Source organism: Staurois parvus, unplaced genomic scaffold (assembly GCF_062004578.1).
Source record: "Staurois parvus isolate SC_StPar_1 unplaced genomic scaffold, SC_StPar_1.0 ptg000568l, whole genome shotgun sequence".
Taxonomy (NCBI): Eukaryota; Metazoa; Chordata; class Amphibia; order Anura; family Ranidae; genus Staurois; species Staurois parvus.
Genome location: NW_028318364.1, coordinates 849,008 through 862,570, shown reverse-complemented (window position 1 = coordinate 862,570; position 13,563 = coordinate 849,008). Strand labels below are relative to the sequence as shown.

At 40.4% G+C, this 13,563-nt stretch overlaps 1 protein-coding gene across 1 annotated transcript in view; it reads right to left on the bottom strand.

Moving 5' to 3' along the window:
- The window catches only part of EIF2AK4 (eukaryotic translation initiation factor 2 alpha kinase 4), an 87,429-nt gene that overhangs the window by 25,263 nt on the left and 48,603 nt on the right, over positions 1-13,563 (bottom strand). Inside the window, exons 13-19 of the mRNA XM_089691663.1 lie at positions 12,618-12,681; positions 6,449-6,538; positions 4,795-4,917; positions 2,982-3,086; positions 2,705-2,765; positions 264-343; positions 25-126 (exon numbers count right to left, since the gene is read on the bottom strand). Of these exons, the coding sequence (XP_089547789.1) occupies positions 25-126; positions 264-343; positions 2,705-2,765; positions 2,982-3,086; positions 4,795-4,917; positions 6,449-6,538; positions 12,618-12,681 (625 nt within the window). The remainder of the gene's footprint in view (positions 1-24; positions 127-263; positions 344-2,704; positions 2,766-2,981; positions 3,087-4,794; positions 4,918-6,448; positions 6,539-12,617; positions 12,682-13,563) is intronic.

Genomic DNA, 13,563 nt, shown 5'->3' with positions numbered 1-13,563 from the left:
AAATAGTTGCACCATAAAGAGTACCTGTCTTAAAGTGCTTAATAGTGAGATCCGCTCAGAGCTTGTGTCCATAGGTCTATATGACATCTCAAACAGTATGATTCCCAGACTGAAGAGGTCCACTTTCTGGATATAAAAACACAGACATTGTATTGGAAGGATTTATGTACCAAGAGCACAACAATCTGCTTATGGTTATGTGTGAAAGACAGCTGCAGAGCATTCTGACAGTCAAAGGTGTATTCAGTCGCCATGTTCATTACCTGGTTATAAGAAGCTTTGGTGTTGCCTTGAACCTCTGGACTCACGTACAAAGCTGTGCCCACCATACCAGTGAGTTTTCCTGGGAAATACAAGTCTTATTTAGACCAGTTTCAAACAGTTCATGCAATACAATAACATAAGCTACAAGAGAATGTAATATGTAGTATGTAATATGTTTTAAGAAATCTGTACAATCCCTATTAGATATGTCAATCTGTACTGGAAGTGCCTACTTGACTGGATAGGAAATAATGGAGTGTTTAGGTAAGATCTTATTCTGCATAGTTATTTGGAAATCTAAAGGAGTCTCTACAAAGATTGTACTATCACTTTGAAATGATGGCAGTTTAAAGATACAATGTTATTTTGTCTATATTTTTGTCCATAATAGCTTAGGGGTGGGCTATTTAAACTTTAAACCACTTTAAGGGTATTTATACATTTATATCTGTAAGCCGGCATCAGACACATCTTTTTGCCTGTCGATAAGCTGATAAATAAGCCCTGTGCTCCAACAGCTTGCATTGTAAGATTATTGTTCTTTATCACAAAAAGATATTTTGTGAATACTTTCTTGCTTTGTTATCTGCTTACTTTTTTTTTTTGCTTAGAAAAGCTAAAAACTGGCATGTAGGGGTTGAGACAAGAGATACAATGCATACAGTCTTGAAAGTAAAGGGCAATGAATGTAAAAGCTTCCCTGTGTGAAATTATAGGGAACTGGGATATACTGCAAACTTTCAGGATGAAGGGTAGTGTGCAAATAAATAACATTTAGGCCCTTTGCACACAGGCGTCATAATTTACTGATGTTTACTCAGGAACTTGTGACGCCTGTGTACAAGGGGCCAAAAACTGTGTGTAAAGACCGAAGTAATGTTGAGTATAGGCAGGTAGGTGCGTAAGCGTATAGAAGAAAACTCTTCTTCATTGCCAGTATAATATACTCATTTACACTGGCATAAACATGCTTAGGCCCCTTGCACACAGGCGTCATAATTTACTGATTTTTGTGATGCCTGTGTGCAAGGGGCCAAAAACTTTGTGTAAAGACCTGAGTAATGTTGACTATAGACGAGTAAAGGTGCATAAGCGTAGAGATGAATATAGTAACATTATTCTTCATTGCCAGATTAAAATATACCCATTTACACTCGCGTAAACATGCTTTTAGACGAGTCAACACCTGTATGTGAGTAAATTACTGCACTCCAATATAACATTTTATATTTCTGTTTTTTTGCTCAGTACCCAACGCAATATTACAGATCTTTATTCAGCTGTGTGCAATGTCCCATAGACAACAATGCATTTCATATCAGTAAAATACTTCCGTTTGCAAGAGACTTTAGACTTTTCCTTAGGAAGAATATCTAACCAGAATTATCTTTTTTAAGGTTTATGTGGTGTTATTTAACCCCTTCACGCCTAAGGGTAAAACAAATCTTAACGCCTAAGCACAATTTTGCAACATTGACATGTGTTAGTAAAACCGCACATATCATCACAACTACTTTGTACATCCAGGTGAATTATACCTTGTTTTTTTTTCAGGACAAATTGGGCTTTCATTTGGTGGTAAATGGTAATGGATATCTCCTGACTTTTTTTTTATTATCAAAGGAAAACTGGCCCAGAATAATAAAAAAAAAAAATTTAATTTAGCTGTGTGTTTCTTGCCACTACCATAACCTACCAGCAAAGAACAACCCAAAATAAATTTTCCAGCTCTTGACGATCGCAGCAATACCATCTCTATGTATGCTATTTGTTGTTTGTACCAATAGTACAGGCCAGAAACAATAGTGCTCATTTTGTTTTGTTTTTTTTTTACCTAAAACACACTGACACTGACTGACACTAGTACCAATCAAAAAAAAAAGAAAAAAAATAATCCTGACCTTTAACCCTGACCTTGAATCACTCTGGCACTGAAGTAGATCAAACCTTGATCTAAGTATTTTTTTTTCTTTATTTTATTTTTTTAATATTTATCTTTCTTTTTTTTTTAAACAAACATTTTTTTCCCCCCTCTATGCCAGGAGTTAGAGAGATACAATGTATCTCTCTCCTCCATACATAGAGAGAGAAAAAAAAAAGGGTCCGGGCTGTACAGTGGCTGATCACTGTGATAGCCAATCAGAGGCTATCACAGCAAACATGTGACCCGTAATCGGGAGTTTCAGGTTCCGATCGTTAGAACAGGACCCAGGGCTCTCAGTGACACCCTGGTCTTTGTGCTGGGAGCGCACCGTGCAGCACACTCCCAGCACAAAGACAGGTACGCAAATATGTGGCCCCACGGAAAAAATCCCAGTTCTGTGAGGCCGCATATTTGTGTTACATTGGCATCAAGGGGTTAATCAAAGCTGCAGTTGTAATTTATGAACTTTGAAACAATATGTCACTACGTGGATTTAAACAAAGAACAATACATTACCTTCAGAGTCAATTTTAACAAAGTCAGAGCGACCTTGGTCCTCTTCTTGTGTTGAGTCAGTCTTTAAACAAGCAAAAAGAGAAAAGTTCACAACATTTGAGAAATCTTATAGCCATAGTACCAGCACACTGCAATCCTGAATTAGGTGACATGTTCTATATGGTACTCTGACCTTTTCCATGCAGAGAACAGATACGATTTTATTGTTATGTCTTTCTACTGATGTCAAAGAGTGGAAATGAACAATGAAATGTGAAAATGTTAAGTAAACACTTACTACATAGGCTGGATGATCTGTGGCCAGACCAAAATCCCCTATTTTTACATGGTCCTCTGAATCTAAGAAGATGTTAACAGGCTTTAAATCTCGGTGAATCATCCCCTGTAATGCAAAAGAGAAAATGTAGTCTGTAACAGATTTGTTGTTTTTTTAGGCTTTGAGGTAACTTATTATAGTCTAAAGGGTCAAGGGCAACAATGTTATATCCACTAGGCCTGCCTGATGCGTGACTCAGTTCTTCCTCTTCCTGGCACTAAACTCCAAATGTCAATCAAATGTCAGAGCCTCAGCTGGTAGTAAAGGCTTGGATATTTGGCAGTTGAATTACAAAGGAGGAGCCAATGTCAGGAGCAGCAGGGTTTAAAAGTATATTAACTACTTGCCAACCGCGCTATAGCCAAATGACGGCTACAGCATGGTTGTCCAGTTCTGGGAGGGCATCATATGACGTCCTCACAGATCACGCCCTTCCGCGCACCCTGCGATCTCCATGATCGCTGTGTCCTACGGACACAGCTGATCACATGATGTGGTAAAAGGCCAATCACAGCAGCCTTTTACCAAGTGATCAGCTGTGTCCAATGACACAGCAGATCACCAGGTAAATACAGTTGCCGGTTATCCGCTGCACATTTCTCACGCTGTCACAGCGTGAGGAAAGTACTGCTGAGAACCAGCAATTGTCAGTGAACAGATCGCAGTGCAACCCACCTGTGCCCAGCAGTGCCACCCAGCAGTGTCCCCCATATGTGCCACCCAGCAGTGCCACCAGTCAGTGCCCAGCAGTGCAGCCTCATCAATACACATAAGTGAAAGAGAAATATTACCTGTTTCCAAAATTTTATAATAGAAACAAAGTAAAACTTTTTTTCACATTTTTTGTTCTTTTTTTGTTTATAGTGCAAAAATAAAATAACACACCCAGCGGCAATTAAATGCCACCAAAGGAAAGCTCAATTTGTGTGAAAAAAATGATAAAAAATTCATATGGGTGCAGTGTTACATGACCGCGCAATTGTCATTCAGTGTGACAGCGCTGAAAGCTGAAAATTGACCTGGGTAGGAAAAGGGTATAAGTGCCCGTAGGCAAGTGGTTAAAAGCAAAAAGTGAGAGTTAATCTCTCCAAAGTGAGATAGATCATGTCTTAGTGGTCACTGGAATAAGTTCTTCTATTGGAAGATTTACTCATTATTCCTGTTCTCGGGACAACTGAAAATTTGGATTTTCCCTCGCTTTCAGTTCCAGAGAAAATGATCAGTGGGACAAATAGAAAGCGGTAATCCCCCAATGGGTACACAGATAGCAATACAGATCTGAGAGGGACTCCTAACCCTCCCCTACTCTATCCACAAGTAAAAATAAAAGCATTTTGGCTTTAGATACATTTTAATCGCCACTTGGAAAGCTGTCAAGCCCCTAAGTACTGCTCGAACTCTGGACCCAAGGAAGGTTCTACAGGGATACAAGAATCTCCCTGCAGACTAGCACAGGTACAAGGTGTCTGAATTTAGTACTATTGCCTTTGCCACTTTTGAGCCACATCAGGTTCACTTTAAACAAAATATTGACATGGAAAAAATAGTTTAATGAACATCCAGCTAGGGGCAAATGAGAATAGATTCAAAGACAATGACACTTGTAACAGAATATCAATTTCAACCTGTAATTTACAATTAATTAATTACTATTTAAATGCATCAGCCATGCTTCAAATGCTAATCCATTAACACCAGTTAGCAGGCATGTTGACACATATTACCCTCCACATGTGTATCATATTGCTATATTGTCAGCAATTTTCATAGTTACCTGTTCATGGATGTAAGCCAGGCCATCTAAAATCTCTCGAAAGAGCCTCCAAAGGCGACTAGTGTCCAGATATAATTGTTGATCTATAGTGTCCCGTAAAGTGCTTTTTTCACAGTATTCCATCTGAAGGAAACAGAAATTGAGCCTTTCAGACGGTGCCCACCAGCCAAGCCTCTTAAGCTTCATACACGTGATGAGAATATCAGACTAATGACAATCCGTTGTTGTTTTTTGCATGCTAGTCTCTTATTGAAAATGAAGAGGTTACTAAAGAAATGAAAATTCTCGTAAGACAGAATAGAACTTCAAAAGTGATGTAATGTATTATGTTCTTTCGTTTCTGAGCATGTGCAGTATTGGTCAGTCTATCTTTTATGGATGAATACTGTACTGATTTAATGAAAATTGTTTGTTCTGTTATCACACAATAAAAATTGTCATGCTTGCCCCTTCGGATAATTTCACATGAACTGTCATGATCGGCACGCAAAAGCTGTGTACGAACGATCAGAATATTGGACGATCGCTTCAAAAGCTGCACTTTTGATCCGATTTTCTTGTACTAGGCATTAGCAGCAGTAGTGGAGTCCCATTATCACACCACTGTTTAGCTTTGCTGTGGGAAGAAGCACGCAGTATTTACCATCTTTCTGTAATCACGATTTGGTAATATGGTGCAATTTTATTGCTGGTGAGCCCAGCCTGGCAACAGAAATTGAAAATGTCCAAACCTGTCAGCAGATCCGATGGATTCAATACATTCTGAGGCACTGACTTGAGCATGTGTAAAGAAAAGGAGTTCTGCATTCTGACATTCTACTCTACATTCTATTTCCATGTCAGGGATTTAAATGGGTTCTAAAGGTTCAAGGTACCGAAGCCATGTCAAGAAGAGGAAACAATATGTTAAAATAAGTTAAGGAAACTAATCACTACTCAGAGATTTTCCAAAATGATTGCATCTGATAAAAGGAAGTGCTCATCATTGCATTGTAATATACAACATTTCCTCAGCCATCTGACCATATAGTGTGTGTAGGGAGAACATGGAATGACTGCTGAGCAACAGTGTAAACATAGCAACATGCTGGAAAATCCCCACATATGAAAAAAAAGCACTTTCAGCACTCACAAGTAATTGCCATCACTCAGCCACCATAATACCCAAATACCTCAAGCAATGGTCACATTTCTTTCAAATATCAGGTCAGCATTAGAAAGGAAACCAGCAATATTTGCCTACATATTATCCCCGGAACAGGTTTAATTTAAAGCAAAAGTATTTTTTTTAAGCTGACTGTATGTCTGTTTTGCCAAAAATAGAAAAAACGGAGGGGGGGGGGATACAGCACCACCGTCTAAGCATACTAGTGATAGGAAAATAAAAATAAAATCCCTCCCTTTACCTTGGAGGGTTGTATACTGGTCTTGCTCTTTTTGCGCTGGGTTTTAAGTACAGTTTATCTCCTTGTGCTTTTCAAAAACACTACCTTCTAGAAATTTTTATAAATAGGAATTTTAGTTCCATTTTATTAGAGACAAGGAAATAACTGCCAGCACAGAGAATACACATCCAAAAGCACCCAGATTAGCAAGAATGTATATAAGGAATGATCCTTATAACAATGTTAAAATCGACCTGGCACCATCACACCTGAATATAGAGGTAATGCACAGCCTGTGTGGCCACTTCAGAGAGCGATTCTTTGTGCTCTGCTGCTTTGTCCCCAGCACCCTCTTCATCCTGTTTAGAAAGACAGTAATCAATACAGCACAAAATATAAATAATTCAGGTCAGGTTTGTCAAGATAAAGATTAAGAGGCTTTTCAATTTAGATCTCTACGTTGTCCTTTCAAAATTAACTCGGCTCAACTATACACAATAAAATCGTTATTACTGATTACATTCTACTTCTCCAGGTTTCAAAATGAGTCCCACATGGATTATAAAAAGCATGTAAACCTTAACTGAGAAAGATTTGGTTGGCCAATACTATGCATCAAACAATAGCCATTTTTAATCAAAATACTGTTTTTAATTTACGAACTGCTGATCTCCTGGATTATCTTTGTTTCCTGTCTACAAGCATGCCATACCTACATAGTTTGTCTGGCTGAAAAAAGACAAAAGTCTATCCAGTTCAACCACAAAAAAAAAAAACAAAAAAAAAAAAAAACAGTTATAATCCTATACCCACAGTTGATCCAGAGGAAGGCAAAAAACCCAGCAGAGCATGATCCAATTTGCTCCTGCAGGGAAAAAAATTCCTTCCTGATCCCCCAAGAGGCAATCGGATATTCCCTGGATCAACTTTACCTATAAATGTTAGTATCCACTTATATTCTGTGTATCAAAGAAACAATCCAGGCCTTTTTTAAAGCAATCCATTGAGTTGGCCAGAAGCAACTCTTGATGGAGTCTATTCCACATTTTCACAGCTCTCACTGTGAAGAAACCTTTCCGTGTTTAAAGATTAAACTTCTTTTCCTCCAGACGTAAAGAGTGCCCCCTTGTCCTCTGTGATGACCTCACGGTGAATAACTCTACACCGAGTTCACTATATGAACCACTGATGTATTTATACATGTTGATCATATCCCCTTTAATTTCCTCTTCTCAAGAGAGAATAAATTCAGTTCCTCTAATATTTCCTCATAGCTGATCTCCTCCATGTCTTATCAGTTTGGTTGCCCTTCTCTGTATTTTCTCCAGTTCCCCAAAGTTCTTTTTGTGAATTGGTGCCCAAAACTGAACTGCATATTCCAGATGAGGTCTTACTAATGATTTGTACCGGGGTAATATGATATCTGTCTTTCCGGAGTCTATACCTCTTTTAATACAAGAGAGGATTTTGCTCGCTTTAGAAACTGCAGCTTGGCATTGCATGCCATTATTAAGCTTGTGATCAACCAGAACTCCCACCATTGATTCCCCCAGTTGTACCCCCCCAGTATGTATTATACATGCATATTCTTAACCCCCAAGTGCATAACCTTACATTTATCAACATTAAACCTCATTTGTCACATAGTTGCCCAATTAAACAGTGCATTGAGAGCAGCTTGTAAATTGAAGACATCCTGTAAGGACGTTATTCCACTGCACAGCTTGGTGTCATCTGCAAAGACTGAAATGGGATTTTTAATCCCAGACCCTATATCATTTATAAATATATTAAAAAGTAAGGGTCCCAACACTGAACCTTGGGGTACACCACTGACAACCCTAGACCATTCAGAGTATGAATCATTAACCACTACTCTCTGAATACGATCTTTTAGCCAGCTTTCTACCCATTTACATACAGATTTTTCCAGGCCCGTAGACTTTACCTTACACATTAGCCATGTGTGGGGAACTGTGCCAAACGCTTTAGCAAAATCCAAGTATACCACGTCCACCGCCACCCCTCTTGTCAAAGGTTTTGATCACCTCCTCATAAAAAGAAATCAGATTTGTTTGACAACTTCTATCCTTCATGAATCCATGTGGTCTGTTGCTTATAATTTTTTTTCCAGCAAGAACTCATCTATGTGGTCTTTTATTAAACTCTCCAGTATCTTCCCAACTATAGAAGTTAAACTAACAGGTCTATAATTACTTGGTAAAGATTTTGACCCCTTTTTAAATATTGGCACCACATTTGCCTTACGACAATCCAGTGGTACTATGCCAGTCATTAGAGTCCCTAAAAATGAGAAACAATGGCTTTGAAATGACAGAGCTCAATTCTTTAAGGACCCGTGGGTGTATGCCATCCAGTCCAGGTGCTTTATTCACCTTTATTCTGTCTAAATATTTTTGTATCATATCAATTGTGAGCCAATATGGATCATCTGGAGCTGTGTCAATACCATGCCCATTATGGACAAGCTCCTCTATGCTCCTTTGTATGTACAGAGCTGAAGAAGGTATTAAATAAATTTGCCTTCTCTTTGTCCCCAGTCACACACTCTAGATTATTTTGTAAAGGGCCTACATGCTCGGACCGGACCCTTTTACTATTAATATATTTAAAGAATTTTTTGGGGTTTCTCTTCATCTCCTTTGCAATCTGTCGTTCATTTTCAATTTTTGCTGCCTTTATTTTCTTTTTGCATATTCTGTTACATTATTTCTAATGTTTAAACGATGATAGCGTTCATTCTTATATTTAATAAAAGCTCTTTTCTTATTATCTATAGCTTTTTTAACTTTGGCTGTAAGTTTGATTTTTAGCCTTTTAAACACTTGCCTACAGGGCAAGTGGTTACCCCCTTCGTGCCCATGCCAATTTTCAGCTTTTGCTGTTGCACTTTGCAAAATTATATAATTTTAGAACAAAAGAAAAACTTTTTATTTTTTTGTTTCAAATGTTTTGCTCTTTTTTTCAAACAGGTAATTTTTCTCCTTCACTGATGTGCATTGATGAGGCTGCACTGATAGGCACAGTCAGCACTGATGGGCACTGATAGACGGCACAGATGAGCTGGCACTGATATGCAACAATGGGCACTGATAGGCGGCACTGATGGGTGGCACTGACTGGCGACACTGAAGGGTGACATTGATGGGGGGCACTGCTGGACACAGGTGCGTGGCACTGCTGGGCACAGGTGGGTGGCACTACTAGGCACAGATGGGTGGCACTGGTGGGCACAGATGGGTGGCACTGCTGGGCACAGATGGGCAGCACTTCTGGGTGACACTGCTGGGTGACACTGCTGGGCACTGATCATCAGTGCCGATCCGTCCCAACAATTGCCGGTTATCGGCAGTACTTTCCTTGCACTGTCACAGCATGAGGAAGGTACTGCCGATAACTGGCAACTGCCTTTACCGGTGATCTGCTGTGCCATTGGACACGGTTGATCACGTGGTAAAAGGATGCTGTGATTGGCCTTTTACCACAGCACATAATCAGCTGTGTCCTTAGGACACAGCGATCACAGAAATCGCTGGGTGTGCGCCCCCAGGGGCGCGGAAGGGCGAGTTCTGGGAGGATGTCATATGACGCCCTCCCAGGACAGGACAACCACGCTGTAGCTGTCATTCGGCTATAGCGCGGTTGTCAAGTAGGTAAACTTGTTGCCCATGGGAATATATTTTGTAGTGTGTTCACATACAGTCTTTTTGAAGAACTCTTATTTCTGTGTTTTCATTGATGCCAATATTCCCTCCCAATCTAAGTCTTGGAGAGCATCTCTCAGCCTTGGAAAATTAGCTCTCTTAAAATTGAACATTTTATTTTTTCCCGTATGTGCTTGCGGTTTACAGCTAACAATAAATGAAATCATGTTATGGTCACTGCTACCAAGATATTCTTTTATATGGGCATTCGTAATAAGCTCTGCATGGTTTGAGATTACCAGGTCCAGCAGAGCATCATGCCTAGTTGGGGCCTGTATGAACTGTACCATAAAATTGTCCTATAGTAGGTTTAAAAAATATTGCCCTCTAACTGTTCCTGCAGTACCATTACTCCAGTCAATTTCCCGGATAATTAAAATCCCCCATTATTATCACTGTCCCAGCCCTTTCGATCATTAACATTTGGAGGCCTATAACAAACTCCAATGATTACCTTTGAAGTACACACCCCCATGTGCAGTTCCACCCATAATGCTTCAGCCTTATCACACTCTCCATCAACTAGGTCCTCTTTCACACTCGCTCTGAGATAACTTCTCACATAGAGACAGACGACACCACCACCTTTCCTATTTACCCTGTCTCTCCGAAAGAGAACATAGCCAGGAATATTACTGGCCCCGTCATGTGAAGAATGAAGCTAAGATTCAGCATTACCGATTAAATCGTAGTTCTCTTCATGCACCAAAGCTTCCAACTCACCTATTTTGCTTGGCAGACTTCTGACATTGGTGAACAAATACTTTAATCCATTGACACCTTGTTTACGCGTATTTTACATATTTTTTATTTTCATAAAAATGGTACCAATTCCACTGGTTGTTTGTAACATGGGAACCTTCCTATCAACTGCCATAGCCTTCCCCCCATCTTTCCCCAGCAATAAGTACTGACCCCTGTCTGATCTGTCTACCCTGCTATAATCTAATTCTCCCTCCCCCCTCAATCCTAGTTTAAATACCCCTCCAGCTTCCCCATAAACCTATCCCCTAGCACAGGAGACCCTCTTCCATTTAGGTGCAAACTATCTCTAGCATATAGGCTGCACCCCAACAAAAAGTCAGCCCAGTGCTCTAGAAACCCAAAACCTTCCCTCTTACTCAAGGTCTTTAGCCATGCATTGAGTTCTCTAATCTCCCCGTCTTTCCTGAGTTGCGCATGGTACAGGTAATATTTCACAGAATATCACCTTGGAGGTCCTTCCCTTCAACTTGCAGCCTAGTAGTTTAAATTGATTCTTAAGGAGCCTCCACCTTCCATGTATTCTGTCATTGGTTAAACATGGACCAAGACAGCTGGGTCATGCCCAGCCCCTACCAGTAATTTATCAACCCAGTCCACCACATGCCAAACCCTAGCACCAGGGAGACAGCAAACCATTTGGTTGAGGCGATCCTGCAGACAAATTATTCTATCAGTCCTTCTGATTATAGAATCCCCTACTACCACCAGCTGTCTAGGCCTTCCTGCACTACCCTCACCACCCCACGGGTCTGCCCTCACGGCTGTTAGGGATAGCAGTGACATCCAGGGCTGCCACCCCTAAGCTTGCCACCCAACTTAGCAAATCTGTTGGGGTGCACAAACCCAGGGCTGGCCTTCCTTTTCTGTGAGCCCCTACCACTCCCTTTCTTTACAGCAACCCATTTTCCTACCTGATAATCCTCAATAGCCCCTCCGCCCTCCACCTCAATCCCATTAGCTACCTGCTCAGGGAGCAGAAGACCCCTTTCAAGGTTGTCGGTTCTGCCCAGGATTGCAACTTGCTCCTCCAGATCTCTTTGCAGAAGGGCAACTAGCTCACATCTGTTGCAGCGGTATCCATCCTGGAGCTGTTGCTCCATTTCTGCTAATTACATGTGGCACACTGTGCACTGCACAAAACCTTCCACCCTAATAGGAAATATTAATAGGAAATATCAGCTGTCACAGATTAGTAGACTCCTGTTATAATCTCCTGTTTTCCACTCCAGTTTTTTTAACTCCACTTATCAAATGTCCACTTAGTAAAAGGTTCAGCAAGCAAAATACAGGCAAGCTCAAGAATGAGCAAGCTCAGAGTGAGCTCTACAGCAAATTATATAGGACCTGTATCACCTGTGACCAATTAACCCCTCCCCTTAATTAGCATACTGAAGGACAACAAGGAAAGTAAAGCATACAAGCTTGACAGGGCTGGGAATCCCCATGTGCTGACAGAAGCTGGTCAGAGTAGATTACTTACATTTGGGACCATTCTATGCACTGAGCACTATCCGTCAAGACTGTATATGAAGGTGGATTATGTATGTTCAATACACCCACGGAATGGGGCACCTAGACATACTAACCCAATAAAAGTTTCTGAAGAAAGAGTTAGGATTACACTGATGTATACTGGCACTTGAAGGGAACCAATAGATAGATACGCATCATCCAATCTTTGTATTATTAGGATAAGAATGTGTCCTATAAATCTATAGAATGCTCAATGGAAACCCCAGGACCACCAACAGCATACGGAAAAATGGAATCAGGGTAGTGTGGCATCTTTCTGGCGATTGCCTATTGTTCCCTATTTTAGTGCACAAATAAGACATTTAGGGCCTTGTCATTGTTACAAAGTGTAATTTCAGATTCTACAAGAATACATGTTTTCTTATTCAATTATAAAGAAACAGATAAAACAGCTCCTGTTAAACATAGTCTTTACCTGATCAGGACTATTTTCATCCTCATTTTCAAAAATAATTTCACTATCTGAGTCCGTTCCTGGCCTGGAAGAAAGAGGAACTGATTACTAATTGGTAACAGGTTTGCAAAAATAGAAGGGTGGGGGGGATAAATGGCTTTAAACATGTAAATGCCAATCAAGCGAGTTACTCCGTTTGCCTGGCTTCAACATACTGCAAATTAGACTTCTGAGTAGGCCTTGGACGGTGGCATAACTTACTTTTGACTTTCTCGGGAAACTCACCTGCAGTTTAGTGTAATAGCTTTTCCTATTTCATATACTAGGTAATTAGGAGAAAGGTGGTGTAACAACCAACTATTATTAAGCAGATGTCATGTTATTATACAACACCTGGGTGCTGGGGTTCAATCCCCAACAAGATATTGCCTGCCTGGAGTTCTTACGTACAAGTCAGCTTTGCCTGCCTGGAGTTCTTATGCACTTGTCAGTTTTGCCTGCCTGGAGTTCTTATGTACGTGTCAGCTTTGCATGAGTTTCCTCAGGGTCCTACAGTTTTCTTTAGCAATCCAAAAATATGTTATTAGGTTAAAGTGTAACCCAAACCAATGGAGAAATAGTGAAGGGTTAGTACTTCAGTCTGGTGTTGTTCAAGTCTATGTTAAACTGAAAACATATACCCAGCCAGCAACAAAAACCTTAAAGAGGTTCAAAACATTCACTCTTGTGGATAACATACGGAAAGGTTCTAGATCTCTCTCAGTCCAAAAGACAGCCTTCAAAATTCTAACTCGCTGGTATTATACCCCCTCTGGACTACACATCAAGTTTCCAGGAACATTTCAGCTCTGTTTTAGGGGTTGCGGCCTTGCTGGTACCATTGTGCATACATTTTGGGCCTGCCCTAGTCTCTCCTTGATCTGGAATAAGGTATCAGTGGAGGCCTCTGCTTGGCGGATACTCCTGT